This window comes from Mchenga conophoros, linkage group LG15 (genome assembly GCF_057382185.1).
Source record: "Mchenga conophoros isolate Kocher_MC1m ecotype Shallow Benthic linkage group LG15, M_conophoros_male_GT1.1, whole genome shotgun sequence".
NCBI classification, from domain to species: Eukaryota; Metazoa; Chordata; class Actinopteri; order Cichliformes; family Cichlidae; genus Mchenga; species Mchenga conophoros.
This window is the reverse complement of record NC_140540.1, coordinates 28,946,574-28,973,365: the sequence shown is the minus strand read 5'-3', so window position 1 is coordinate 28,973,365 and position 26,792 is coordinate 28,946,574. Positions and strand designations below refer to the sequence as shown.

The 26,792-nt window shown below is 41.2% G+C and overlaps 1 protein-coding gene across 3 annotated transcripts in view; it reads left to right on the top strand.

Moving 5' to 3' along the window:
* Positions 1-26,792, top strand: part of tnfrsf21 (tumor necrosis factor receptor superfamily, member 21) — a 176,222-nt gene that overhangs the window by 33,657 nt on the left and 115,773 nt on the right. For all 3 annotated transcript variants that reach the window (XM_085247103.1, XM_085247100.1, XM_085247102.1), the window contains exons 2-3: positions 12,458-13,148; positions 21,585-22,151. In XM_085247103.1, the coding sequence (XP_085103229.1) occupies positions 12,458-13,148; positions 21,585-22,151 (1,258 nt within the window). The remainder of the gene's footprint in view (positions 1-12,457; positions 13,149-21,584; positions 22,152-26,792) is intronic.

Below are 26,792 nucleotides of genomic sequence, written 5' to 3'. Positions count from 1 at the left end.
AGCTATGGAATCGGTAAGTATGTTGAAAATGGTCTGACCTATCGGCTCTACTTGGGAGCAGAGTTGGACCCAGGCGTCTATGCAGTAGCTGGAGTTGGAAGTAGAATTACAGGTTTTCTGCTTAGGGAGTCACAAAGTCGGTTGTGTTTTCTGGAAGTGACTGTGTGTGTGTGTGTGTGTGTGTGTGTGTGTGTGTGTGTGTGTGTGTGTGGCGGGTGGGAGTGCTCAGTGCGATCCTGCTCTGCAGTGGTAGTGCAGTGGTGTCACACTGATGCCTCTGTGATGTAAATACAAGCTTCCTGGCTAAAGACTCCACCCTCAGATCTTTCGCTCTATCCTCTGCTCTGTGCTTCACTCTGTGAGTCACAGAGACATCAGCCAAATATCCACTGGGATTCCCTCTACAGTTTCTACCAGCAAAACTTTAACCTTCAAGTTCAGCTAGCACCAGCTAAACATAAATAGATCCTGAATGTCTCAGAAAGTTGATTCTGTTCATTTGGAAGTAACGTTGTCAGTGAGAGAAACATTTCGTCACTCACCCAAGTGACTCCTTCAGGCTCAGCTGACTGCAGGTTTCCCCAACCTTATAAACAGTACCGCTGCATAATAGCGCTGCATAATAGTGCTGCATAATAACATGCACCATGTGCACTATTACCTAACAATGAGTCACAAGCCACAATTTCACGATTGTTAATATACAAATTGTCATGAGCATTAATCAAGTGGCCATGAGTTCTGTTCACGGAAACTTAGGGAGTGACTGTAACATGGTGAACAATGTATTCAGAGGAGGGGGCCAAACGTTTAAAATCTTTCAGCTCAACTTTGAGAACTTGTATCTCTATTTTTATTAATGTGTATTCTCAAAGTTGAGATCATCAGAGTCAAAGCTGTACAATGCTTCTATGGGGGCAGGGAGGACGTTATAAAAAAACATTTAGATGTTTTTTCACACAAGTGTGTGACTGAAGAGGGGAATCAGATCACACAGCATCTTAAGTTTTTTATGCTCTTCTCTGAAAAACAGTCAAAATGAATTTATTTCACCTGCTTTGGTACAAATGTAAATGGCCACAGGTGCATGGGAGGCGAAACAGCAAGACACACCCCCAACAGGTAGTTATTTAGCAAGTTCGAGACTATTGCAGTGAATTAGGTGAAATGGATTCACAGTTTGCTTACATTTTTTGGAGCAGTGCATATGCATCCAAGTTCCCCACTGTTCCAACTGGCTTCAAAGAAGCCCTGCGACTGCTCCTGGTTATGAGTAGTAAACTGGATTTCAGATTGTAAAGTTGGTTTACCTCTACTTTATGAATATGTGAAGTAGCTATAAATGAAGATTTAGGTCAACGGGTCAGGCTGGAAGCTGGTGAGGGTTTCCCTGTATGTTGTTAATGCCTATTAGGTTGAGTAACTTGTGGAGACTGCCAGACAACAGTAATGTTTGCAGAGGCAGGACTACAGAGATGGAACAGAACATACATATGATAGCCCAGGTCTTTTCCAATCCGTTTGTGTCTGACTCTGATTGAAGGTCTGTGCACCAGGCAAATGATGTAGTTGATCAACAGTGTGGACAGAGAGAGAGAGAAGGCTGTTGTAAAAGGAGGAGTGCTGGCAGAGGAAAGACAGAAATTGATTCACACACTAAATCTGCTGAGGTTTTATTGTGGATCTTCAGACAGCGTCTGTCTGTCCTGACAAAGTACCATTACTGCACTTTGCTTCCTCTTCTGCTCCTGTGTGTCTTTGTTGCCAGTTTGTCTTGTATCTAAAATGCAGAAAGAGGGAGGATTAAAAAAAGCAGAGGGCACACAGCCAAATGGGACCATGTGCGGCCATTAGCTTACTCACCACTTCCCCAACATGCTGACTAACAGCCGTTGCAGTAATTACCTTCATTGGCTTAAAAGCATAGATGCAGACAGAAAAGGGTCATGAGGTCAGTCTGCTCCCTGAACAGCTTTACCATGAGAGAAATAGAATACAATAAAATCCTTCCCTTTACCAGGAGATGTTCTGTTTTTTGTTTAAAGGTCCAAATGTTCTGTTAAGTGTGTGTTAAGCAGTGTTCTGCTTAACACACACTCCAGGGCCTGATCAACCCTGGCAGGGCCTCTTTGGATGAGGGTGTCTGGTGATAATGGCCGAAACACCCGATGAATCCAAGGTCCACTACTGACGATGTGTCCCAAACTGGTGAAGTGTCTGGGCTGCCTTTCCTCATAACAGTCATCCCTCAAGATTTTCTCCATTTAAAGCAATGCATTATCAGGGACTGTAACATCTGGTCCTTATTACTGAATCTCCACACCTTTAAGAATTGTTCAACGTTACCAAGCTCCCATAAATCACAAGGGCATATAATAGAATTAAATAGGTATGAATTCAGTTGATGGTTAAGCAAGAAAGTATTCAGAGCACCTCACTTGTTCCACATTTTGCAATGTTACAGCCTTATTCCAAATTGTATTAAATTCATTTTCACTTCAAAACTGCACATTCCAGGGTGGCCTTTTGTTGTGGGCAGTCTGAGGTACACCTGTGCACTACTCATGATGTCAGATCAGCATCCTGATGTGGCACACCTGTGAGGTGGGATGGATTATCTCAATATAGCAGATGTGCCCACTACCACACATTTGGACTGATTTGTGACCACTGTTTGGGAGGGATGGTTATATTGTGTATCTGGAATGAATTTTAGGTCTCTATGTCCATCCCATGGGGAATGGGAGCAAAAACAAAAGTGTTGCGTTTATATTTTTGTTCAGTGTATAATATCAAACAAAAGCCATTTTCGGATCTCTACAGAGATGTTCAGGTTCAATCAGGTTCTGGGAAGAGGGCCATCTTCCCTTACATTCCTATAGAACTGGACGATTTTTGCAATCACACTTGCTGCCCCCTTGTTGCCTTTAAAAAGACTACAAGTTTCAGGCACTTCTGTGTTGAATTTACTTTTAAGACCTGGAAGTCGCTACCATCTGCGGCTGTGTCAGGCTTACAGGGTCACAGACTACTTACCATATTCTATGAAATTAATGGGGAAACATGTATAAGGAGTATATGCTTTATAGTCCAGCATGACGAGAAAGTACAGTCATCTCTTTTACATATAACAAGGATAATCAGTGAACATAAGTGGAGATCTTCGTGTTAAAAAAAACTAAATTAAGTAATAATATTTTCCTATTTAGTTTCATGCTGTATGATTTTATTTGTGAAGAAAAGCTATCGAGAACAGTAGGCAAACAAAATATGTGAGCTAGCTTAATGTTGAACAGCTAGCTTAATGGGATGAAAAGCGGTCCAAGTCAGGTGGTGTTGCTCATGATCCCTTACTGTACCTTAAAGGTGCACAGGGATATATATCAAATGGTAAATTTTTTATTTTTTCTTCCAGCATAACAACATCAGCACCAATGGTAGGGGAATGGGATAGAAAATTTCAGAATCCTCTTGATTAATACCATCACTTGTGGTAATCTCCAAATGCTTACTGTGTCAGTAATCAAATTCTATAAACAAACAGTAGCCCCGTGGTGGGGAAATATCCATTGTGTTCTGTAACAAGCAGAATGTCTCCATTTACTGCTGCGTGTGTTTTCACTTTGAACACTGATGTGAGTGAATGCATTGACATGAGTGACGCAAGTGAGTTATGAGTAGCGCCTCGAGAACATGCTCTAATGTTTATGGATGAGGTTCTTGGAACGAACACAAAGAAGCAAAGGAGTGGTGTGGCAAAGGGCAACAGAGTCCTGAAAGAATGGAAAGCTTTATCCTTTTTAGCACTAATCATAGAAAGAGTTTGGCTTCCATTGACTGTTTAATTGCAAGTAGTCTGTGGTAAGTTCCTTCACATATTCATATAAGTAATTTCCAATGACCAAAACATACATGTGTGGTCCGTTTATACCCACCCATTCCTACCATATTGGTATCACTCTGACCCCCTGCTTCCAAAGCAAAGAATTAGAGTTATCTTTGCTCAGGAGGATCTTATGAGAAACGGTGTCAAATGCCGCACTAAGATCGAGAAGGATGAGAATGGTTAAAAGACCAGAATCAGCTGCCATCAGAAGGTCATTAGTAATCCTTAACAAAGCCGTTTCTGTACTATGATTGGGGCAGAAACTAGGATGAAATTGTTTTTAGAGATTATGGTCATTGAGGTATGAGTGAAGCTGGGAGGCAACAACTTTCTCAAGGATTTTTAAAATAAAGGGCAGGTTTAGAATAGAATAGAATAGAATAATCCTTTAATTGACCCACAAGGGGAAATTTGGTTGTAACAGCAGCCAAAAAGACACATATACAAACAAACAGTACACAGGACACGGAACAGAAACATACACAATTTTTCTTACATATTTACATTAAGGACAGTGGTCACTATAAACAGAATACTGTACAGTTATTAAATTAAATAAAAATAACTACAGATAAGAGGCAAACCAGGTTGTAGTGCAAATCGGTTAATTAACTTATTGCAGTTACAGCGCAGATGTAAACATCTATGTCAAATCAAAATCAAATCAAATCACTTTTTATTGTCACATCACATGTGCAGGTACATTGGTACAGTACATGTGAGTGAAATTCTTGTGTGCGAGCTTCACAAGCAACAGAGTTGTGCAAATACAATAATGTAAACAAGCAAAATACAAGAATGGCTACATCTGAAACTAATAAATATATGTACAATATATAATAGTATATGCATTTCTGGATGTGTATACTAAATATTTTTCTACGTGTGTGTGTGTGTGTGTGTACACATATTTTATAAATTAAATAGAGTAAACAATAAATAAAATATATAAATATATACAGAGTTGGTTGAGACATGTGCAAAACAGTGGCATTACTGTACAGTATGGAGTGCATAATGTTAAAGTTCCAGTAGTGAAGGTGAGGTGTCTATGACGTGTTCAGCAGTCTGATGGCCTGTTGGAAGAAGCTGTCTCTCAGTCTGCTGGTACGGGACCGGATGCTGCAGAACCTCCTTCCTGATGGAAGTAGTCTGAACAGTTTATGGCTGGGGTGACTGGAGTCCTTGATGATCCTCCCCGCTTTCCTCAGGCACCGCTTCCTGTAGATGTCTTGGAGGGAGGAAAGCTCACCTCCAATTATCCGTTCAGAGCACTGCACTACTCTCTGGAGAGCTTTGCAGTTGTAGGCGGTGCTGTTGCCATACCAGGTGGTGATGCATCCAGTGAGGATGCTCTCAATGGCACAGTGATAGAAGGTCCTGAGGATGCGGGGGTTCATGCCAAATCTTTTCAGTCTCCTGAGAAAGAAGAGGTGCTGCTGCGCCTTCTTCACTGTTTTGTTTGTGTGTACTGACCACGTAAGATCCTCAGCCAGATGTACACCAAGGAACCGGAAGCTGCTCACTCTCTCCACAGCAGCGCCGTTGATGGTGATGGGGGTGTGTACTCCTCTGCACCTCCGGAAGTCCACTATCAACTCCTTTGTCTTTGCGACGTTGAGGGTGAGATGGTTGTCTTGACACCAGTGGGTCAGGGCGCTGACCTCCTCCCTGTAAGTCGTCTCATCACCATTGGTGATAAGACCCACCACTGTAGTGTCGTCCGCAAACTTCACAATGATGTTGGAGTTGTTAGTGGCTGTGCAGTCGTAGGTGTAGAGTGAGTATAGGAGAGGGCTCAGTACACACCCCTGTGGAGCACCAGTGTTCAGTGTGATGGGGGATGAGGTGATGCTGCCCAGTCTGACCACTTGGCGTCTGTCAGACAGGTAGCTAAGGATCCAGCTGCAGAGGGAGCTGCTCAGTCCTGTTGTTTGTTGGGAGCAGTTCTGATTGTAAGAGCAGGTTTGATATAGGGCGAAGATTATCAAAATTATTGGGATCTGCACCAGGCTTTTTGAGAATTGGAATGACACAAGCAGGATGAAGGAACAATTCCAGTGTTAAGGGAAGAGTGGATAATACTAGTTATGAGAGGAGCCAATGAGGGAAGACAAGCTTCAGCTAACACAGTGGGAAGAGGGTCAAACTGACAAGTGGATGATTTAGATTTTTGAATAAGATTTGATACATCAACTATGGAGGGAAGAGTAAAACTTGAAAATGACTGACAGTAAGACAGTGAGGAAAACAGAAAGTCTACTTCACAGTTAGAAGCTCCCACAGAGTTAAGGTGTTGGTGGATATCAGTGATTTTATGAGTGAAAAAAAGATATAATAGAGTTGCAAAAGTCAGCAGAGTCCATATGAGAGGGGAATGAGCCAGGAGGTTTTGTAATTTTACGTAACAATGAAAAGAGAGACCTGGAGTTACCTTCACTAGAACTGAATAAACCAGAATAGTATTCGGATTTGGCTGAAGCAATGCAGTCCTTATAAAACAAAATATGATCGTTATACGTTTCTTTGTGTAGGGTAAGTCCGGTTTTCTTGAACAGACGTTCCAGTTGGTGTCCTTTAGCTTTGAGATGGCGCAGGTTAAGAGTAAACCATGGTGCTGAACGGGAAAATGAGCCAGTTCGGTGTTTAAGTGGAGCAAATATGTTAAGAAGGTTATGGAGGTTGACATTATATAGGGAGTGCAGAATTATTAGGCAAGTTGTATTTTTGAGGAATAATTTTATTATTGAACAACAACCATGTTCTCAATTAACCCAAAAAACTCATTAATATCAAAGCTGAATGTTTTTGGAAGTAGTTTTTAGTTTGTTTTTAGTTTTAGCTATTTTAGGGGGATATCTGTGTGTGCAGGTGACTATTACTGTGCATAATTATTAGGCAACTTAACAAAAAACATCACATCACATCACATCACTTTTTATTGTCACATCACATGTGCAGGCACACTGGCACAGCACATGCGAGTGAAATTCTTGTGTGCGAGCCCCACAAGCAACAGAGATGTGCAAACACAACAACACAAACGAGCAAAATACAAGAATGGCCAACCTGAAACTAATAAATATATGTACAATATATAATAGTGTATGCATTTCTGGATGTGTATACTAAATATTTTCCTACGTGTGTGTGTGTGTGTGTGTGTGTGTGTGTGTGTATACACATTTTTACAAATTAAATAGTAAAAAAATAAAATAATAATAATAATAATAATAATAATAAAATATATAAAATATACAGAGTTGAATATGTGCAAAACAAGTGGCATTTATATACAGTGTGGAGTGCATAATGTTGAAGTTCCAGTAGTGAAGCTGAGGTGTCTATGACGTGTTCAGCAGTCTGATGGCCTGATGGAAAAAGCTGTCTCTCAGTCTGCTGGTACGGGACCGGATGCTGCAGAACCTCCTTCCTGATGGAAGTAGTCTGAACAGTTTATGGCTGGGGTGACTGGAGTCCTTGATGATCCTCCCCGCTTTCCTCAGGCACCGCTTCCTGTAGATGTCTTGGAGGGAGGGAAGCTCACCTCCAATTATCCGTTCAGAGCACCGCACTACTCGCTGGAGAGCTTTGCAGTTGTAGGCGGTGCTGTTGCCATACCAGGTGGTGATGCATCCAGTGAGGATACTCTCAATGGCACAGCGATAGAAGGTCCTGAGGATGCGGGGGCTCATGCCGAATCTTTTCAGTCTCCTGAGAAAGAAGAGGCGCTGCTGCGCCTTCTTCACTGTTTTGTTTGTGTGTACTGACCACGTAAGATCCTCAGCCAGGTGTACGCCAAGGAACCGGAAGCTGCTCACTCTCTCCACAGCAGCGCCATTGATGGTGATCAACAAATATATACTAGAGCTGGGCGATAGAACGATAATGATATGTATCGCGATATAACTTTTACTTGATAGAGAAATTAAGCTATCGCGATAGACCTCGCTGCTCTTGTCCTCAAAAAAAAAAAAAAAAAATCCAAATTAAGTAGCGCAGAGCCAAACCAATCACAGCCGCAGCGTCACGTCGCGTGACTTGTTACGTACAGCACAAGTGCCAAGCCGCACGTGTGTTTGTTTGGGAAGCAGCCAGCGGGTAATGGAGCCAGCGCGTAATGGAGGAAATGAGTGTGCCGACTAGAAAAATCAACCGAGCGTGACCGAAGAGAAAACAGATGATGGTTCCAATGCCGGAGAGATTGTCAAACGGAAGAGCCAAAGAAGTTCCGTAGTGTGAAGGTATTTCGGCTATTTCAAGTCTGACAAAAAATAGAGTAGCGTGCACTGTAAATTGTGCCGAAAGCAAGTCTGGAAATACAATAAACTGGTGCATGCGTCACACTGTGCGCCACGTTATTGTTTCGGTGAAATGAATTTCTACAATACTGTTACTGTTAATTCTACTCTCTGCAGTGTTTAAATGCTTACATATACACACAGTTACTGTCCCTCCACACATACGACTCGGTTCTGCTTCTATGCCCCAGCTTTGTTTATTTTTTCCCACCGAGGCTTCTAGACTTCTGATTGGCCAACATTTCGGTACGGTTAGAAATCTAGCGCCACCTGCTGCTTTGGGATGTTCATAGCAGCGTTTTCCTTCATTTCTGCCTTTATGTGTGTACGGGATTATTTTTTAAAACGTAAACGGAAAATCTCCGTTTTCAAAAATACCCGTGTACGTGTGGACGTAGCCTCAGTCTCTGACTGGAAGCGCTAATTCGTCATTCGGCTTTTGTCAGACTAAAGTAACTGTTAAAACTGTTTGAAAAGCTCAGCTATACAACAAGGAGAGATTGAGAATTTCCTTTTAGTTCTCAGTTTATTTGATATTGACAAAAGTTAGTCAGTTTTGTCTGTTCTTCTGTAAAACAATCTAAGATTTATTTTTAGAATTAATATTTTGTTTCTAAGTGGAATTGACAATTTAGTCTGTTTTGTTTGTTCTATTTTGAAACGTAAACGCTTTAGTGGCTGCCTTTTGTGTAGTTTGCAATATTTGCCTTTATTTATCTGAAAAAGTCTCATGTTCCTTAAGTACATCTACCCTGTTGAACTTATTATGGGAAATAAATATTTAAATAAAAACAAGCTGCTGATTATTTCACATTTTACTTGTGAGCAACGGCACATTTAAATCTTACAAATATAGTTATTTGGCTTATATCGTGATAGATATCGTTATCGCCTGAAATGAAAAAAACATATCGTGATATGAAAAAATCTCATATCGCCCAGCTCTAATATATACCCATTTCAATTATTTATTTTTACCAGTGAAACCAATATAACATCTCCACATTCACAAATATACATTTCTGACATTCAAAAACAAAACAAAAACAAATCAGCGACCAATATAGCCACCTTTCTTTGCAAGGACACTCAAAAGCCTGCCATCCATGGATTCTGTCAGTGTTTTGATCTGTTCACCATCAACATTGCGTGCAGCAGCAACCACAGCCTCCCAGACACTGTTCAGAGAGGTGTACTGTTTTCCCTCCTTGTAAATCTCACATTTGATGAAGGACCACAGGTTCTCAATGGGGTTCAGGTCAGGTGAACAAGGTGGCCATGTCATTAGTTTTTCTTCTTTTATACCCTTTCTTACTCACTGTGGAGTACTTGGACGCGTGTGATGGAGCATTGTCCTGCATGAAAATCATGTTTTTCTTGAAGGATGCAGACTTCTTCCTGTACCACTGCTTGAAGAAGGTGTCTTCCAGAGACTGGCAGTAGGACTGGGAGTTGAGCTTGACTCCATCCTCAACCCGAAAAGGCCCCACAAGCTCATCTTTGATGATACCAGCCCAAACCAGTACTCCACCTCCACCTTGCTGGCGTCTGAGTCGGACTGGAGCTCTCTGCCCTTTACCAATCCAGCCACGGGCCCATCCATCTGGCCCATCAAGACTCACTCTCATTTCATCAGTCCATAAAACCTTAGAAAAATCAGTCTTGAGATATTTCTTGGCCCAGTCTTGACGTTTCAGCTTGTGTGTCTTGTTCAGTGGTGGTCGTCTTTCAGCCTTTCTTACCTTGGCCATGTCTCTGAGTATTGCACACCTTGTGCTTTTGGGCACTCCAGTGATGTTGCAGCTCTGAAATATGGCCAAACTGGTGGCAAGTGGCATCTTGGCAGCTGCACGCTTGACTTTTCTCAGTTCATGGGCAGTTATTTTGCGCCTTGGTTTTTCCACACGCTTCATGCGACCCTGTTGACTATTTTGAATGAAACGCTTGATTGTTCGATGATCACGCTTCAGAAGCTTTGCAATTTTGAGACTGCTGCATCCCTCTGCAAGATATCTCACTATTTTTGACTTTTCTGAGCCTGTCAAGTCCTTCTTTTGACCCATTTTGCCAAAGGAAAGGACGTTGCCTAATAATTATGCACACCTGATATAGGGTGTTGATGTCATTAGACCACACCCCTTCTCATTACAGAGATGCACATCACCTAATATGCTTAATTGGTAGTAGGCTTTCGAGCCTATACAGCTTGGAGTAAGACAACATGCATGAAGAGGATGATGTGGACAAAATACTCATTTGCCTAATAATTCTGCACTCCCTGTAGTATGAAACAAGTTCACCAGGGGATAAGAAGCTGTGAATGAATGGAAGGTCATAAATAGCAGATGAACGATCTGCAGGGTTAATACTACTAATTTTCCTAAATGTGATTACACAGGGAGTATCGCTTTTGGAGGCTGTTGTATTTACAATAAAATAAATAAACATGATCAGATTGGGGAAACAAATTGCCTCTACAGTGGTATTACTTAGACTTCACATGAGTAAGAGGTTAATGTTATAGCGTCCCTAAAAATCTTATGATTGGTTGTTTTGAAGTAAATAAGTGTAAAAGACTGCAACTGGTTGTTTAAAAGTATAAAATGGTAAAGCCATGTATGGTCTGTAGCATTTTCTGATAACATCACTCTGACATGACTCAGCTTGGGCCTGTGTAAATGTGTAACCCTAGACATGTGTGGGTTATTCCCCTAAACCCGCTGAGCTGAGGTTCCCAGCAGCAGTGAGAGGGAAGCCTTTGGGAAGAAAAAAGAACAAAGTTCCCCATGATACATCAGTTAAATTCTTAACTGTGGAAATGAATGCACACCATTTGACACTAAAGTTGTGACGAGCATGATGAGTCAGTGTAGTGACTAAGTGATATTAGCGATACCAGATGGAGGTATGAGTGTATCCATGTGGTCATGTCTTTTCTGTCTGGTGAGGGATGTTGAGTACCAAAAAAGGCAATGATAAACCAGAGAATGTTCACAGACTTACTATAATGTATTAATAAATTAATGAATAAGTATAATATGATTTCTCTATTTAGTTCTAATTTGTGACTCTGTAAAAAACCTAATATTAAAGTACATGTAGTATTTTAGGCATAGGAGTTGTGTCATTGTTTGACTGAGAGGGCCTGGACCTTCTGTGCTTCTCCCAAGTCTTGTTATCACGGGACAAGTAATCATTTTAACTGACACACATAAAAATGTATGTTTCTTTCTTCTAAATTTTTTTTGCTTAATTCCAAAGCAGGTTTAAGTTTAGGTTTTAGGGCTAGGGTTGGGACCATCACTGATGACAATTTAGACCTCAGATGGTTAACCTCTTACCATCCACAACGTCACTGGCAACCTGTTGGTTTTGGTTTTGTTAGAGCCACATGCTCAAGAGGCAAATTTTCATAAACTACATGTTAGCTGTCATACATTTTTGCATTGAAGTTTTCATATTAAATTGGAATGCTTCAGTCAGGGCAAAAATTTATAAAAAAGCCATGGACAGCATAAAAAATAGTAGATGGTAAAGGTAAATAAGTACCATAACAGGATATTAGTTAAATGGACTGGTTCTTAAATAGCGCTTTTCTACTTTGTCTGTGCACTCAAAGTGCTTTATACAACTAATTCATTCACATCTTCTAAGCTCTTAAGTGCTAAATATCTTACATTTATACACATTCACACTCAGATGGATGCATCGGAGAGCAACATGGGGCGACCGTGGCTCAGGGGGTTGGGAAGCGCATCTGTAACCGGAAGGTTGCCGGCTCGATCCCCGGGCTCTCTGTCCTGGTCGTTGTGTCCTTGGGCATTGTAAAGCGCTTTGGGTGCCTTGAAAAGTGCTATATAAATCCAATCCATTATTATTAGTATCTTGCCCAAGAATTATTTGGCATTTTGCACAGACTAGAGCAGTCTGGGATCAAACCACCGACCTTCTGGGTAGTGGTTGACCTGCTCTGCCACCTGAGCTACAGCCTTAATGTGGGTGGTTCTTGTAAAATTAAGTTACTTCATACTCCATCTTTCAGTGGACAGTACTGACAAAACCGCCTAATGTGTGAAACTGACATTGTGGATCCCAGTCTTAAGAATTCAGATAGTGTTTGGTTTTTGCTTTAAACACTTACTGCAGTATAATGAATGCAGCATCATTCAGGGGTTGACAATCTGTCCTGTTGCATAAATTTCTACACCAGAACATTTTTCAAAACATTTTTAGTCTTTCGCCTAATAGCTGCCTTCTCTTTTCCCCTCAGCTCTTATGTACAGTTGTGGTTGATATCTCAGCTCGGGTTTTGACCACATCCAGCACAGATGACCAGCCCATTTTTTCTCAACGGCACTATCAGCACACCGACCAAGACACGGGCACCCAGCTGGTCTGTGATAAGTGCCCGGCTGGCACCTATGTCTCCATCCACTGCTCTCCAACTTCTGTGAGGGAATGCAGCCCCTGTCCCAAAGGCACCTTCACACGGGGAGAGAATGGAGTTCAGCAATGCCATCGCTGCAGGAGTCCTTGCCCAGCTGGCTTTATTGAGAAAACGCCTTGCACAGCCACCCAGGATCGAATCTGCACATGCCCACCCAATACATTCCTGTCAGGGGATGGTGCTGCTGTGTGTAAGCCCCACTCTTTGTGCCCCCCAGGCAAGAGGGTGAAAAAGCAGGGCAGTGAGAAAAAGGACGTGGTCTGTAAGCAGTGCTCTGAGGGAACTTTTTCAGATGTGAAATCAAGTGCAACACAGTGCAGAAATCACACAGGCTGCCAGGTTCAGGGGCTGGTGCTGCTCTCACCAGGGACTAGAGAGAAAGATAATATCTGTGGACCCCTTTCTACAGCTCCATCCTCTGCCTCCACCACCGCTTCAGGTGGCTCAGGACTTGTACAGGAACCCATTATTTCTTCAATCTTTCCAGCACCCCTGGCTGGACCTGCACAAAAAGGTGAGGGATGGGAATTCTGTTTAATAATCTTCTATTTGAATTTATATAGTTTTCAACTTTAACTGTTTTTTATTTTAATGTTTCTTTACATTTATAAAAGTTGACCTAATAAAAGTTGCATTTTTCAAACATTTTCCATGTGAATTTCCCTGCGAAATTTCAAAGGTGGCATTTATTGTCTCCTCCATTATTGCCTTGCCTAAAGGCCTCTTTTATGCTTGCTTACATTATCAACAGCAAACAATATTAGCTACCAATAGCTAAAAAAGTGCTAATCATAATAATACTGCCATTGACGTCTATAGCCGTCAATTGCAGTGAATGAGTCAATGGGTTTAACTCATTCACTGCCAATGGCTGGCAGTGAATGAGTTAATAAACAGCTGGAAAGTCAATAAAGCGCGTTTGTGCCACCTCATAGACATTCGGTTGTAATTAAAGTTATAAGCCACCACCTAGTTTTTTTTCACCAACACTTTACCATTACGTAGCTTTAGTTAGTGTACGACGCTCACGCCATGTTATAATGATGCAGTGTGTTAGTGCCAGCCAAAATATCACACTGATTTTGAGGATTTGTCTTGCATAAACAGAAGCCAGTTGCTTCTGTGAGCAGCAGGGTGGTACTGGCTGACACACTGATAATCAATAGTGGTAAATAATGCACTGATATTGATTGATCATTGGTTTGTTCCAGTGTCCACAAAGCACTGCTCCACTTTTATGTCAAACACATTGCTAATTGTTCTACCATTTCAACAGACTGAAAGCAGTTTTTAAGTTGTTCTGTCTGACTAGTTCCCTCTCTTTTTTTGATTTAGCACTGTTCCTCCACCCAGGCTGATTACAATGTCCCTCACTTCTTAATTAATGAACAGACTGTGGAATGAGCAATTTAGAGCTCATCTGCTCTACGATAACAAGATGGAGCACAGCTTTATTTGCAAAGCAGAAGGAGGAGAAGGATATTAGGGGAAAGTTTGTAGTTACATTTTGACGGATGATTTACCTCTTGAGGGATGCAAACATACTGTAGTCACCCAAGTCAGTTGTGTTCACACTAAGTACGACTGAAACAATATTCAGCACCTCATCATCACTTCTGTGCAGTCCCTTTGGAAAGCTGTGCCTTTTCAGGCTTCTGTCTTGGATATTATTATTTCATTTTCTTCACTTGAAACCCACTCCTGCACCTAATGTAAGAACAAAATTAAAAAATTTTCTGTTTGTGCACCAAGCTATGCTAATTGCAGATGCTCAGATTAAGCTCTCTGGTCATTTTTTGTGTGTGTTGTGTACAGCTTCTCCTTGTTCTCCCCAAATGTGGGCATATGTATTAGAGACGGACCGATCCGATATTACGTATCGGTATCGGTCCGATACTGACGTAAATTACTGGATCGGATATCGGAGAGAAATAAAAAATGTAATCCAATCCATTAAATATCAAAAAAGTACCTCACAAAACTTGCCACACGGCGTAACTCGGCTCATAACCGTAGCACGGAGCAGTGTGCTCAAGTGATAGAGCGGCTACGTGTATTTGTAGCCTCAAACCAGCATTTCATCTCTGATGAAGTCATCCCAGAGAGAAGAAAAGCAAGTGTGTAAGTTCATCTCTGAATGTTTGTAAAGCATTCCCACGTTAAGATTAACAACCGATATATGGAGCGACTGCCTCTTCTTGCTGCTACTTCAATCGTGAAACTGCTTAATGATCAGCTGATCGGCTTTTCTGTCGCCTGTCCGTCTCTTGCTTGTTTTTGGCCCACTTTGCACCAGAAAGAGGAAACCAGCGGCTGAACAACAGCAGCACGTTTAAGCTCGATTAACTGTTGTTAGAATTTATTTAATATTACTTTCTAGACCAGGATCCTTTTCTACGCAGCTGACGGCTGGTAACTGTGCAGGGGCGGATCTAGCAAAGTTTAGCCAGGGGGGCCGATAGGGCATGAACAGGGAAAAGGGGGCACAAAGACATACTTTTCTTTCTTATTCTCATTTAAAATGTCTAGCTTTTAATAAATAATTATCTGAATCTTACACCCAAAGTTTTAATCTTATGTAAAATATATAGAAGTCCATTACTGTATATAGTAACTGTTAAGTCTAATATACCCTAGTAAGCTATACTACTTTTTCCTTTGGGAAGGTACCATCTGTGCAGTCTGCAATTCTGTTGAAGAAAGATGTTGAATCTATTTAATTATTCTTGAAAAAGAATTGATTTCTGTGCATTTTTTTCCCACACTGCATCAAATTAAAGTTGATTACGTCGATTAAGCATCTTGAGGTGGAGGGTGGGGGTGGTTCCCTATTTTTTTTGCTGGGAGTTTGCAACCCTATTAGTTAGGTTGCTCAATGTTTCTGCTAAGTAGGCAAGGCAAGGCAAGTTTATTTGTATAGCACAATTCAACAACAAGGTGATTCAAAGTGCTTTACAGAGACATTAGAAACAAGAACAAATAAAAAGCATGATTTAAAATTGATTAAAACAAGCAAATAAACTAACTAACTAATTAACAAACAAACAAACAAACAAACAAAACAGTATATAAAATCAAAACAGATAAAATCAGAACAGTAGATAAAATCAGTAGTTAAATGTAAGTTTTGAAATTTAAGCTTAAAGTGTGGATTTGGTGCTTTATTCAAATGCAGCTGAGAACAGGTGAGTCTTCAACCTGGATTTAAATAAACTGAGTGTTTCAGCTGATCTGAGGCTTTCTGGGAGTTTGTTCCAGATATAAGGAGCATAAAAGCTGAATGCAGCTTCTCCGTGTCTGGTTCTGACTCTGGGAACTGATAAAAGACCGGATCCAGATGACCTGAGGGATCTGGATGGTTCATACTGGGTCAGGAGGTCATTGATGTATTTTGGTCCTAAACCATTCAGAGCTTTATAGGCCAGCATCAGAACTTTAAAGTCTATCCTCTGACGGACAGGCAGCCAGTGTAAGGACCTCAGAGCTGGACTGATGTGGTCCACTTTTTTGGTCTTAGTGAGGACTCGAGCAGCAGAGTTCTGAATGAGCTGTAGTTGTCTGACTGATTTTTTAGGTAGACCTGTAAAGATGCTGTTACAGTAATCAAGCCTACTAAAGATGAATGCATGGACTAGTTTTTCCAGGTCCTGTTGAGACATCAGATCTTTTATCCTTGATATATTCTTGAGGTGATAGTAAGCTGACTTTGTTATTGTCTTAATGTGTTTTTCTAAGTTTAGGTCTGCATCCATCACTACACCCAAATTTCTCGCCTGGTTTGTGGTTTTTAGATGTATAGATTGAAGTTCTCTGGTGACCTGTAATCGTTTTTCTTTGGCGCCAAAGACTATTACCTCAGTTTTGTTTTTGTTTAGCTGGAGAAAATTGTGGCACAACCAGTCATTGATTTCCTCAATGCATTTACCAAGAGCCTGTACAGGGCCTCGGTCTCCTGGTGACATTGTGATATATATTTGTGTGTCATCTGCATAGCTGTGATAGTTTATTTTGTTGTTGTTTATAATCTGTGCCAGTGGGAGCATGTAGATGTTAAACAGAAGGGGTCCCAAGATGGAACCTTGGGGAACTCCACATGTGATACTTGTCTGCTCAGATGTGAAGTTACCTATTGATACAAAGTATTTCCTGTTTTCTACGTATGTTTTGAACCAGTTTAGTACAGTTCCTGAAAGACCTGTCCAGTTCTCCAGTCGTTTGAGTAATATGTTGTGGTCAACTGTATCAAATGCTGCACTGAGATCCAGTAAAACTAGGACTGACATTTTTCCACTGTCTGTATTCAGACATATGTCATTAAACACTTTGGTCAGAGCGGTTTCAGTGCTGTGGTTCTGTCTAAAACCTGACTGGAAGGCATCGTAGCAATTATTCTGTTTTAAGAAGTAACTGAGCTGTTGAGAAACTGCTTTTTCAATGATCTTACTTAAAAACGGGAGATTTGAGATTGGCCTGTAGTTGTTCATTTGTGTCTTGTCAAGATTGTCCTTTTTCAGTATAGGTTTGATTACAGCACTTTTTAGTGATTCTGGAAACACACCTGATAATAAAGAAAAGTTGACGATCTGTAACAGGTCTGACTCTAAAGTCTTTGAGACCTTTTTGAAAAAACTTGTTGGCAGGACATCTAAACAGCAGGAGGAGGAGTTCAGTTTACCTAAGATGTCCTCCAGGTCTTTGCTGTTAATAGGTTGAAACTGTTTCATGGTGTTTAAACAGTTTTTTGGTGGACACAGTACATATCCTGGATCTGCTGTTGATGTACCAATTGCTTGTCTAATTTTTTGGATTTTTTCTGTGAAGAATTTGGCAAAGTCATTGCAGGCCATGGTCGAATGAAGTTCAGCTGCCACTGACACAGGAGGGTTTGTTAGCCTGTCAACTGTAGAAAATAAGACCCGAGCATTATGGCTGTTTTTAGTGATGATGTCAGAGAAGTAGGACCTCCTTGCATTCCTCAGTTGTAAATTATAATTGTGAAGTTTCTCTTTATAAATGTCATAATGAACCTGGAGGTTTGTTTTTCTCCATCTGCGCTCAGCTTTCCTACACTCTCTTTTTTCTTTTTTCACCAGTGTGGAGTTTCTCCATGGAGACTTTTTCCTTCCAGAGATAACCTTCACCTTAATGGGAGCAATAGTGTCCATTACATTTAACATTTTAGCATTGAAGCTATTGACGAGCTCATTGACTGACCCTCTGGACAGGTCAGGTGTTAATGGGAAGACCTGGTTAAAAATTGCACTACTGTGTTCAGTTATACACCGTTTTGTGATCACTGTTGTTGATATATTTGTGTGGGCTGAGATTTTACTTTCAAAGAAAACACAGTAATGATCAGACAGGCCCACATCAGACACAGTAACCTTTGAAATGCTCAGGCCTTTGGAGATCAGTAGGTCAAGAGTGTGTCCTCTATTATGTGTGGCCTCTGTTACATGCTGAGTCAGCCCAAAGTTGCCCAGAGTGTTACTCAGGTCTTTAGTCCCTTTGTCCTGAGGGTTGTCCACATGAATGTTAAAATCCCCAGCAATAATTACACAGTCGAAATCAACACAGATCACAGACAGCAGTTCACTGAGGTCATTAAAAAAGTCTGTGCAGTATTTGGGAGGCCTGTAAACATTAAGAAACACAACTTTGGATGGGGCCTTCAGCTGTAAAGCCACATATTCAAAAGACTGAAAACTTCCAGGAGATAGCTGCTTACATTGAAATGATTCATTAAATAAGACAGCAACCCCTCCTCCTCTCCTGCTCGCCCTGACCTCACTGATAAAACTGTAGTTAGGAGGGGTCGTCTCGATGAGAACAGCTCCACTGTTACTTTGGTCCAACCAAGTTTCAGTTAAAAACATAAAATCAAGGCTGTGCTCAGTGATTAAATCATTAATTAAAAATGTTTTCCCAGCTACAGATCTAATGTTTAATAAAGCCAACTTAAGTGTTTTAGAGGTATTACTTGTCCCCTCGTGTTTGGGAGCAGTCTGTGGCACACAAGGTATGTTTACTATGTTTAAAGATCTTTTAGAGTGCAGCTCTCTGTGTTTTGACCAGGCCACATGTCTCCTGTCACCTAAAAGTACAGAAATTTTAAAACCTTCTAGTAAACAGGGTCCCAGCTTCTCCTGGGAAAAGTCATCACTGCCATAATCCTCACAGCCCGGACCCTTCACACATCACGCATCAGACTGCGGAGACAGGGCATGAAGAGGAACTAAGGGGGGCGAGGCTGGGCAATGTGACTTCGATTGCTCTGTTGAGGGTGGGGCTCGATGGCGAACCTTTGGCCGCTCTGGTGGGGGGTTTATGGGGGACAAAAAGGGATTGGGACGGGGGGTAGATCTGAGCCCAGCATTGACCCGCTCCATCATCTCCTCAGTGAATTTCAGGTGTGGGGAGGAGGGAGAAAGGGAGGGGGAGGAGGGTGATGGCCTGTCAGGGGTTTGGGGGACTGGGGAAGGTCGTGGTCCCTTGTCCTGGTCGTTGGTGTTGTTGAGAGAGTTGGAGGCAAATAGGGACCCCTCTTCTTGCCTTAGATGTCTCTCCTTTCTGAGGCTCTTCCTCAGATGCCATGGATGTCTCTCCTTTCTGAGGCTCTTCCCGGGTGGGGGCAAATGGAGCTCCTCCTCAAGGTTTCTGCTGGGCTTTGTCTGTTCTTGGAGTAATGTTTGTTCCTCTTTATGAGATAACTCCTCGTTTATCTCAGCCTTGGCACCAAGCACGGATGGATGACGTATGGAATAAAACAAGTTGGAGGTGAACAGTTTCACCCCTGACTTGTTAAAATTAAATCCATTTGCTTTGAACAGATGCCTGCGTTCCCAAAAAATATTAAAGTTGTCGATAAAGTGCACTGAGTGGTCAGCACATGCTGATATAAGCCATTTATTCAGTGTAAATAACCTGCTGAATCTCTCGTCTCCTCCTCTGACCGGCGGTACAGGTCCACTGATGAATACAGCTGCATTCAGAGAGTTTACAGTACTTAATAATCCAGTAAAGTCCCGTTTCAGAACCTCCGACTGTTGTTTGGACACATCGTTTGACCCTGTATGCAGAACAATGTTTGTCACAGTTGGATATTCATCTGCAATTTGAAGAATTCTCTCCTTCAGGTTGTTGACCATATCGTTAGGAAAGCAGAGGACTTTAGTGTTCTTACCGCACATCCTTTGTACATCCTTTACGGCAGAGTCACCCACAATCAGAGTTTCAGGCCTAGCCTTTAGCTTTCCCTGTGGCCTTTCACTTTTCAACAGATTTTCAGACCTTATTTCGCTGCTTTTAGATGGATGGTTGTCCGATATAGATCCAGGGTCCTTTGATAGTGGAGCAAATCTGTTCTGCAGTTTCACATTCAGTTGTTTTGGAGGTTTGTTGTTAACCTTCCTATTCACGGTTGTCCAGTCCTGTTTCCTCCCGTATATAGGGGTAGAAGAGCTTCTCTGTCTCGTAGGAAGTGAAGGCCAGTCGGTTTCAGAGATTTCAGCTCGCTGTGCCCTGCCTGTGATACGTCCTCCCCCTTCCAGGAGACATGATTTATGTCTTGGTTTTGCACCAAGACAGTCCAAGGGGGGATTATCACTTGAGGATTTATAATAATGCACAGAGTCTACTTTCTTGGTCATGTTATCTGTGCTCCTTAGCTGTGTACTAGCTTGCTCATCGCCATTGTTTTGAATCAAAGGCAAGGTTGTTTCATTTCCACACAGTCCATTTACCTCCACGTTTACTTCTAAGCGATGAATTTTTGTCTCCAGTACTGCAATCTTCTGCAGGAGGCTGTGGTAGTCATCTGTGGAGAGGGAAGGCATCTTGTTGCTAGTTAGCCTAGCGGTTAGCACCTTTCCAGGCTATTGAGGCTGCTCGGTGCCCAGACGCTGTAATCAGGCTTCAGCTGTGTCTAGGCCACAGACACACGGAGCGCTGAGGACAAGGTAACCATAAAATGTTGCTGTTTCTGTTAAGAACACTCAAGTCCTAATGATCTACAAGTGTCCAGAAGTAATCGCAGGTAAGCTCACACGGAAAAAAGGGAAAAAATCAGCATAAAAATCAATAAAAATCAATATAAGAAGCAAAGCATTCAAGAGCAAAGAGATGAAGTGTCCACACTCACAAAGGGGAGGAGCTAAAGAGTACTCTGTAAAATACCAGAATAGGAAGGATGGAGAAGGTTTAAGTTTATTAGATTGATCAGTATTGCTGAACTATGAAATATTTTGGGTGCAGTGTATTTTTTACATACAGGTATAACAGAATAGCTTTAGTGTTGTTGTTTATTGAAACTTGAGTATGAACTTATACAAAATGCAGCAATATATTTAAAAAAACAGTTTTATTGAATAAAAAAACACACTAATATTCATATCGGTATCGGCCGATATCCAAATTTATGATTTCGGTATCGGACATAAAAAAGTGGTATCGTGCCATCTCTAATATGTATATAGATTTTGACATCTGTCAGTCATACACTGGTCTGCAATTTCTGCAGAGTATTAGTATTAGTATGCTCAACAATGACTATAATGGCCACTGCCTGGAAAACAAAGTAGATTTTTACCCCTGTGAACATCATCTAAACACTCTTTTCGTTTTCATGAATACTCAGATTGTAATAACAATGTCAAAAAGGTGTACACAGCCCACTCAGTGATGAAGTAAGTCAACAAAGCGTGTCTGTGCCAGATTGCTTGGATGGATTAAGGTGTTAGGATCCTCCGCCCGTGATACCGTCTGTTTTTTTTTTTTTGTCTTAGTTAGACAGAACTCCCAAGTGACTGAGTTTAATTCCCTCTTTCTCTGTGTCACTGTTGTCTCTCATCTGCTACTTCTATACTATCTACTATCTTTGCTTTCCTTGTCTTTCTTATCTCTCTTCTTGCTTGTTCTGTGTCTCCATCAACCTCTCTGCCTCTCAACACAGGTACCCACAGCCAGTCAGCAGCCATTCAGCTGAAGGAACCCCAGGGTGGAAAAAGCCAGCGAGCAGAAGAGCCCCTCCGAAGCCATCCTGGCACTCTCACCCAACCAAATTGGACTCCAGTTCTCCCAGCTCATGAGGAACCAATGGACCATGAGTTGCAGAGGGGGCAACTGAATTCTGAACCAAACCCAGGGCCTAACAAGAGGGCAATGGAAGATCTGGGGACTGAAGAAATAGTCAAGGTTGAAACAAGCATAAGAAAGATTAATGGACAAGATAGCGCAGGTGGAGCCTCCAGCTCCTACAGGCCAACTCGCAGGGGATTCCCAAGACCAAGCGCCCATAATCACTTTGACATAAACGAGCACCTGCCCTGGATGATTGTACTGCTGCTGCTGCTGGTGCTGGTGGTGATCGTAGTGTGTAGTGTGAAGCAGAGCTCTCAGGTGTTGAAGAAGGGCCCAATGCAGGACCCGAGCAGCATCATGGAGAAGGCAATTCAAAAGAAACCCCCTGCACCACTAACTCAAGTCCGAGAGAAGTGGATCTACTATGCCAACGGACAAGGTAAACCTACTGGATCTTTTGGTGTTGGAAACTGCTTTTAAACTGAGGTAGAAACACAGTTAGATCTTCAGAAGAGTCTCTAAGACTTTAAAATTGCACACATTCAATTATTTTGATAACTTGGGGTTTGGTGCTGAAGTTGTGGAACATAAAAATCTATCTCTATCATTTTCTCTCAGTTCGAGGGGTTAGGGTTAGGAGTTAGGGTCATTCAGTTAAAATTCAGCGACATGGATGAATAAAGGGAGAATTAATCATTTGATGTCAAGGTCAAGGTCAAGGTAACTTTATTTATACCCAAAGGCAAGGTAAATTTGCTTTACAGAAAAATGACAGCATTTGGCATCCCTTTAAAAACACACATACCTAGTAAATATATAAAGCTCACTGTGGCACATATATAGTAGTTTTGATATTTCGAATCAAAAACAGTTCTTATTTAATTCAGTGACAGCAACGGGGACAAAGCTATTTTTATAACGCTTGTGAATTTGGGGCTTCAAAGTTAATCTACTCCTAACCTTTAATCAAGTGACTGAAGAAACTACTAACATGACAGGGTCTTACCATGGCCATTGTGTTTTTTGTAAACTCAGCATTGTTTCTACTAAATGCTCTACATCTGCAGCTCACAGGAGGCTGCAGACTCTTAGTTACTCAGTGCATATCTCAGGCTAACGTTATAGCGTGCGTGAGTTCTGCTTGTGAACTGCGTAGATCCCCGTACCGATTCCACCCTCCCCTCCACAGTTTCTTATTGCCACTCTCTGTAGCTACAGATTGAGATGTAGGGTTGAATGTTTTCTACAAGTAGAAAACATTCAACCCTACAGCACAGATCTTGATTTCACACTGACTTAGGACAAGAGACCCAGACTCAGGGAACATATCCTGACAGAGACACTCAAGTCTCAAGTAGAAATCTGTGTATGTGTGCATGTAACCTTGTCTGTGTGTGTGTTCTTTGATCAAGCTGAGACATCCGCTACCCTCTCTCTGCTCCCTCATTGACTGACCACAGAGAACTGGAATAATCTGGTTTCAGCTGCATCAGAGTTGTTGTTTGGTTGGCAAGGAACATTAGTAGGTCAATCTGGTCTCTTACAGAGTGACAAAGAGATATATGGAGAAAAGGAAATGAAGAGGGAACGTGAGATAGTGCTGGGAGTTGTGTGTGTGTGTTGTTTGGAGGGGCTAAGGTTTGACACAGGAAGTGTTATACTGTTGCTGGCTAACCACATTGGGCTTTCCCTGCTGTTGCCTAGCAGCCCTGATACTTAAGATGCCTGTTATAGAAAGGAAAGGTAGGCAGTTAGAGAAACACAAGTACATTTTATGAAGCTATCAATTATCATTCAACTTTACAACTCCCAGCTTTACCAACATGGTAAATGTGATGGTCTTGAGTTGAGTCAAAGCATTTTTGACTTATACAGTTACTTCTTTTTAATACTCTTGATTTTTTAAAATATAAAAATAGCTCTTTCTTTTAGAAGTTCATACATTGAACAAATGAGTAATAGCAACAGTAGACTTAACTTTACAATTGTAGCAAATCCTCTGTGCTTATTTATAGTGGGTGGACCTAAAATAACCATAACGGCAACCGCCTGGCGAAGTTGGAAACAAAATATTTAAATAATGGCCAAAGTTTCAAAGATTGATGTAATCTCACAGCAAATCAAGATTCAGTATACTTTAAAAACTGTTTTCTATAGTTCATTATGAGTGCAGGAAGCCCCACCCAGCTGCTAACCTTGCTTTTTGGGTTTAAGCGGGAGGAGTGAAAAGGCCACCTGAGTGGCTGGGAGTCCCAGTTTGATATAAATAAGGATTATTATGGGTACTATGGATCATGCAGGTCTACTTTAATGTAAAAGAAGTTAAATTATGAGCTCCTGTTTTGGAGCTTGTTTTGTCTCTGTTGAATGTGCAAATAAGCAGTTAATTGCTGAAGTTTGTCATGTTAACTTTATATGGTAATAATAGTTTTGTGTTTACAGCTTGTCCTGATTCTGCCAAGTGACAAAAGAAAATGAAGAAACAAAAAAACCCCCAGTTAATTGTGCCTCATGTTGTTTTGTTTTATTTCAAATGGGTCTAAGATCAGATTATGTTTAACAGGAAATGATCTGGACTGTGTTACCGCCATGTTTCTCATTCCTGGATCTTGTAACCAAAAACCCTACTGGTGCTTAAACCGGACAAAACAAACATTGCCTTGACATGGCAATGTGAGTACATGTTAGTGTTCTTAAAAGAATGCTGACAGATAAACAGCACCTGCTAGAATAGATTGATGTCATAATCTACAACAACAGGTGTCCCCCGAGGATACAGTTCCTAAATGCACGACTATGGGCAAATCATTTGGAAAAAAAAAACTACTTGATGAAACTCATTAAACACATTAAAGTGAATAAAGTCTGGGTTTCAAATGAATCTGTTTAAATGATTCTGTGTTTTTGTGCATTATGTTTGTGTTCTCCTGATTAGATGAGTAATCCACTGCCCATGTGTATGCATTTAGGTGAAGATATACAGTGGGGCAAAAAAGTATTTAGTCAGCCACCGATTGTGCAAGTTCCCCCACCTAAAATGATGACAGAGGTCAGTAATTTGCACCAGAGGTACACTTCAACTGTGAGAGACAGAATGTTAAAACAGACCGTTCAATGGTGACCAGAACACTAAAGTAAGGGAGTTTGGAGTGCACACAACAGGAGGGCTATTAGTCATTATATTTTAAGCTAACAGATGCTTACATATCTAGCAACATTGTAGCCTTTGGCTCAGTGACACACAGCAACTGATCAGTTGGCAACCCCCTGGCAACATCTGGCAACTAGAGAAAAAAATTTATCTTCTAACTAGTTAGTGAGTAGGACTAGGCGATATGGCCCAAAATTCATATCTTGATATTCTTTAGCTGGATGTATGTCTCGAAGAAGATAAATATTGAAGAAGGGATTTTTTGCCATAAAGTAAGAACAAAAAGAGTTCTTAGTCAAAGCTGTGTCTCAGATCTCAAACAGGCACTTTTATTAACATACAACGTAGATGTACATGAAATTACTCAGAAATAAATTATCAGCATTTATTAAATAATAATGCTCCATATATAAAATAAAAAATGTTGTTTTTGTGCATAACAAAAAGCTCACAATTGTGCATTCAAAATGTAAACTAAAAAGACGCTGAGCATAATAACAAAGACTGACAGATTTTGCAGCTGCTCTGTTCCCATGTTCTACTGCATGACTGACAGCCTTGAGTTTGAAATCCACTTCGTAACCATGTCTCTTAACAGGTGCCATTTGTAGTCCTTATACCCACACGATAATAATCCGCGCAATATTACGTTGAAGCACAGCACGTATTACTCCGCGAGGCTCCTGACTATGGCAGCCATATTGCTTTGACAATTAAGTAGTGCAGCTTCGTAGCTTGCCAAAGTCGTAATAAAACCTTTTTTGACAGATTTCTGAGCGCCGTGTACCACATAAAATCAGTTTTCGGTCAGTAAGCATAACCAGAATTCATACATAAGGCTCACTGTCCATTTTTGAGAAAATGAAAGGATTTTAGTGTAAGCTTACAGCCGAAAAATACGGTACACGAGTTTTGTAAGGTGGTTTGTTTCGGTGCAGGAGGCTGTGAGACTTCGCGGTCCAGGATACAGGACGCAGTTTCACACACTCTTCATTTTGCACTTCATGGCGCTGTTGTAAATAGTGAAAATACCAGTAGTGCTCCAACCTTTAGTCGGGACGCTTTCTCAACATTCTCTACAGAATACACTGCTGCTCATCTGACACTCCAAATAATACTAATAATAATTAGTGCTGCCAGCGTTAATCTTGTTAAAATGACATTAAGGCCATAACTGCATTAACACAGTTAATGAGTTATCGCGGATCACCCCTTGCGTGGGGCTGGACTTTGTCAACGCATTAACGACCTAACCGCGCTAATATGGATCTCTAAATTACTAATTTTCAAATGTTTTCTTTTTACCGACCAGCTCCTCTTGTATAGTTGCAGTGTCCATCTTGTTATTGCCTGCAGGTGAAGCGATGGGGGAGGGGTAGTTGTGTTCAGTGAAGGAGAGAGGCGAGGCAGAGTAGCGTTGCTTAGAGACAAAAGTGGACGAAAGAGAGGCAAACTTGCGGGTCCACGAGTATAATCATAATGCAACATAGACTATATCGATATAAACAATATTGTCACATCTCATATAAAAATATATCGATATATACAGTGGGGCAAAAAAGTATTTAGTCAGCCACCGATTGTGCAAGTTTCCCCACCTAAAATGATGGCAGAGGTCAGTAATTTGCACCAGAGGTACACTTCAACTGTGAGAGACAGAATGTGAAAAAAAATCCATGAATTCACATGGTAGGATTTGTAAAGAATTTATTCGTAAATTAGGGTGGAAAATAAATATTTGGTCACCTCAAACAAGGAAAATCTCTGGCTCTCACAGACCCGTAACGTCTTCTGTAAGAAGCTTTTCTGTCCCCCACTCGTTACCTGTATGAATGGCACCTGTTTGAACTCATCATCTGTATAAAAGACACTTGTCCACACCCTCAAACAGTCAGACTCCAAACGCCGCCATGGCCAAGACCAAAGAGC